The following is a 5,000-nucleotide window of genomic DNA, read 5'->3' on the forward strand; positions in this document are numbered from 1 at the left end:
ACGACTGGACCTGAAAAGTTGTTTAGATCTCACAATTGAAAGTACATGAATTTCAAATGAACAAAAATTAAACATTCGCAGTACTATGTATATGAGTCAGAAATGTTTATTTTGCGTGATCTAGGTAATGCTTAATAGTATTGCTGAGTACACAGAATAACCGACCTTATCTTTTCGAGTTCCTGACATATAGGTTGGCATCGTTTGTCTTAGCATTTATATTCATATTTATTACGTTATTTATTTTAATGCATATGTATATGCTACTTTGTTCACATTATGTATTAGTGAAAGAACAAAACTTACAATGTATAGATATTGTTCCAATGAAGTGTGAGGTAGTCCCATATCAAGGAGCGTCCCACATCATTGTTACTCATGGTTCTTGACACAAATATAGCATCTTGAAGTCTTATGCCATTACCCGAGTTCATGGCCATCTCGAGGTATCTGGAATAGAATTTAGAAATTAAGGAAAACTACAGCACGCATGCGCACCTTCTCCTTACTCTGTCTGTTTGTCTCTCTCACTTTTTGAACATCCAAATAATCCCTGACAGCCAAAAGATTACACCCTGGAGTTCGATACAATAACCGACGACCACCTGACCCAAAGCTGCTCCTCCTGAAAGTGTGAGGTAGTAAAGCTACGCCATGAAACCACGAGAAGTCAGTGAATATCAGCCTCACTTCAGCAATTCTAGATGCTTCGAGGTCCTCCCTAGCCATTATGCCATCCATGAGCAGAGCACCATACCCGGTCTTGAATTTCCCTGACACTATCTCTCTTTCCCAACTGCCACCCCTCTCACATATGACGACGTACCTAGATAGGATCCAAGCCTGTTTTGTGCAGGACATAGAGTGGAGAAGAAGCTTTTTCTCGGTAGCGACGCTGGTGGTAATGTACTGGTCCCAAGCGAAGTCCCACTCGGCCTCTCCGCCTTCGGCGATGGCGTGACAGCACACCGTTGCTTTGAGGTTTGGCGAAATGATACTGATATTTTTATAATGATATATCTAGATTAGCTCATGGGGATTATATTCACTTTGGTAGAGTTTCTGGCCCTTATTAATTTGATATGATAGCAAGTTTGATAATATTAGTCATAGTGCTTATTATAATGATCATGAAATTATATGTAGAGTAACACTATCACCAATGAATGTAATGATATTATCGACAATTATAATACTAAGATAAAAAATGACAACAGTAATATATTACTGATGCAAAAAAGTATATACACAGTCACGATGCTACGCGCACTGCGCTACACCTACCTCGTATTGTCCGGATGAGACATCCAGTGCCTATAGAGAGTGAGCACCTTGTCGAGACAGTCCTTGTGGTCCAGTTTACAAGCCCACGTTACTCTTCTGTGCTCCAAGAAAGAGTCCTTTTTGTTGTCGAACCCAACAGACTCGTAGAGCGGCAACACCAAATCCAGGAGGTAGCGCTGGAAAGAACCAAATGTTTTATACGATATTTATATGTATACGCATACATGCATCCATACGTACATCCATCCATCCATCCATCCATCCATCCATCATCCATCACATACATACATCATACATACATACATACATACATACATACATACATACAATACATACATACATTCATTCATACACACACACACACACACACAAATATATGTGTGAATATATGTATATGTATATGTGAATATGTATATGTATATAATATATGTATAGTGTTATAATTAGGGTATTGTTGCATTTATTTAAATATAGTAATTCAATATTTCGGTATTTGCGTACACTTTTTCATTTCTGAATTTATCATATAATTATCTAATCAATTAATAGTGTCCCTGTGACCTGTCAAAATACAATTTTGTTTTTATCATTATCTATCTAGAGAAGAAGGGATATCTATATATATATATTATATATTATAATATATAATATTATATATATATATATATATATCAAACACACACACACACAACACACACACATATATATGTGTGGTGTATTATTGTTTATGGTGATTGTATGTGTTGTGTTATGTATTGTGTGTGGTGTTGATGTGTGTGTGTTGTGGTGTGGGGTTTATGTGGTGTGTGTGGTGTGTGTGTGTTGTTGTTAGTGTGTGATAGTATGTGTGTATGTTGTATATATATATTAATATATATATAATATATAATATTATATAGTATGTATATCATGTAATGAGTATTATATATATATATATATATAATAACAACATACAAACTACATATAAAAACACATCAACACAAATAACATACATATATATATATATTATATAGATATATATATAGTATATATATATATATATATATATTGGATGTGTGTTGTGTGTGTAGTGTTATGTGTGTGATGTTGTGTAGTATATGTGTGTGTGTATATGTAGTATATACATATAATATATAATACCATGTAGGCATGATATATATTATAATAATATATATATATATAGATATTATATATATATATATATATACACATACATAACACACATACATAATATATATATATATACATATATCATATATACAATATACAATAATATATAACACATATATAAAATATAACAAACACAAACAAAAAAACATAATAAATTACACACATACACATATATACAAACATCATATACATATATATATATATATTATAATATATAATGTGTGATTATGTGTGATATAGGTTGTGTGTGTGTGTGTTATATGTATATATATTATGTTATATGTTTTTATTTATTATTTTTGATTTCTTTGTTTCATCTAGATAGATACATGATTAAAAACAAATGTATTTTGACCAGTCAACATGAATTTATATTAGATAATATATGATAAATTCCGAAATGCAAAAAACAGTGTACGCAAACACAGAAACATCGAATACATAAATACAAAACACTGCAACACTACACCAACATAACACATACCATATAACATACACAACACATCACATATACATCATACACAATACAACAACATACATCTGTGTCGTAATGAACGAATTATGTATGTATGTGTGTAGTATGTATGTGTGTGTGTGTATATATATGTATATATATATATATATATATATATATATATATATATATATATATATATATAGATATTCCTTCTTCATCTAGATAGATAATGATAAAAACAAAATTGTATTTTGCCAGGTCACATGGACACTTTTCATTGATTAGATAATTATATGATAAATTCCGAAATGAAAAATGTGTACGCAAATACCGAAATATTGAATTACTAATATTTAAATAAAATGCAACAATACACCTAATTATAACACTATACATATATGTATATACATATACATATTCACATATACATATACATATATTCACACATATATTTGTGTGTGTGTGTGTGTGTGTATGAATGAATGTATGTATGTATGTATGTATGTATGTATGTATGTATGTATGTATGTATGTATGTATGTATGGATGGATGGATGGATGGATGGATGGATGGATGGATGGATGTACGTATGGATGCATGTATGCGTATACATATAAATATCGTATAAAACATTTGGTTCTTTCCAGCGCTACCTCCTGGATTTGGTGTTGCCGCTCTACGAGTCTGTTGGGTTCGACAACAAAATAGAGGACTCTTTCTTGGAGCAACAGAAGAGTAACGTGGGCTTGTAAACTGGACCACAAGGACTGTCTCGACAAGGTGCTCACTCTCTATAGGCACTGGATGTCTCATCCGGACAATACGAGGTAGGTGTAGCGCAGTGCGCGTAGCATCGTGACTGTGTATATACTTTTTTGCATCAGTAATATATTACTGTTGTCATTTTTTATCTTAGTATTATAATTGTCGATAATATCATTACATTCATTGGTGATAGTGTTACTCTACATATAATTTCATGATCATTATAATAAGCACTATGACTAATATTATCAAACTTGCTATCATATCAAATTAATAAGGGCCAGAAACTCTACCAAAGTGAATATAATCCCCATGAGCTAATCTAGATATATCATTATAAAAATATCAGTATCATTTCGCCAAACCTCAAAGCAACGGTGTGCTGTCACGCCATCGCCGAAGGCGGAGAGGCCGAGTGGGACTTCGCTTGGGACCAGTACATTACCACCAGCGTCGCTACCGAGAAAAAGCTTCTTCTCCACTCTATGTCCTGCACAAAACAGGCTTGGATCCTATCTAGGTACGTCGTCATATGTGAGAGGGGTGGCAGTTGGGAAAGAGAGATAGTGTCAGGGAAATTCAAGACCGGGTATGGTGCTCTGCTCATGGATGGCATAATGGCTAGGGAGGACCTCGAAGCATCTAGAATTGCTGAAGTGAGGCTGATATTCACTGACTTCTCGTGGTTTCATGGCGTAGCTTTACTACCTCACACTTTCAGGAGGAGCAGCTTTGGGTCAGGTGGTCGTCGGTTATTGTATCGAACTCCAGGGTGTAATCTTTTGGCTGTCAGGGATTATTTGGATGTTCAAAAAGTGAGAGAGACAAACAGACAGAGTAAGGAGAAGGTGCGCATGCGTGCTGTTATTTCCTAATTTCTAATTCTATTCCAGATACCTCGAGATGGCATGAACTCGGGTAATGGCATAAGACTTCAAGATGCTATATTTGTGTCAAGAACCATGAGTAACAATGATGTGGGACGCTCCTTGATATGGGACACTACCTCACACTTCATTGGAACAATATCTATACATTGTAAGTTTTGTTCTTTCACTAATACATAATGTGAACAAAGTAGCATATACATATGCATTAAAATAAATAACGTAATAAATATGAATATAAATGCTAAGACAAACGATGCCAACCTATATGTCAGGAACTCGAAAAGATAAGGTCGGTTATTCTGTGTACTCAGCAATACTATTAAGCATTACCTAGATCACGCAAAATAAACATTTCTGACTCATATACATAGTACTGCGAATGTTTAATTTTTGTTCATTTGAAATTCATGTACTTTCAATTGTGAGATCTAAA

The 5,000-nt window shown here is 33.8% G+C and overlaps 1 protein-coding gene and 1 pseudogene across 1 annotated transcript; one reads left to right on the forward strand and one right to left on the reverse strand.

Annotated features, from left to right (window-relative positions):
* Positions 1 to 302: 302 nt before the first annotated feature.
* On the reverse strand, positions 303 to 1,475 carry LOC119585686 (aminopeptidase N-like; the record flags this gene model as incomplete). The annotated part of the gene is made up of 3 exons (XM_037934363.1): positions 303 to 450; positions 827 to 997; positions 1,285 to 1,475. Coding segments are annotated over 3 exons (510 nt in total), but the record flags the coding sequence as incomplete, so codon positions are not given.
* Positions 1,476 to 3,535: 2,060 nt separating this feature from the next.
* LOC119585696 lies at positions 3,536 to 4,589 on the forward strand (annotated as a pseudogene).
* Positions 4,590 to 5,000: the final 411 nt, after the last annotated feature.

The sequence above is a fragment of the Penaeus monodon genome, chromosome 3, assembly GCF_015228065.2.
Source record: "Penaeus monodon isolate SGIC_2016 chromosome 3, NSTDA_Pmon_1, whole genome shotgun sequence".
NCBI lineage: Eukaryota > Metazoa > Arthropoda > Malacostraca > Decapoda > Penaeidae > Penaeus > Penaeus monodon.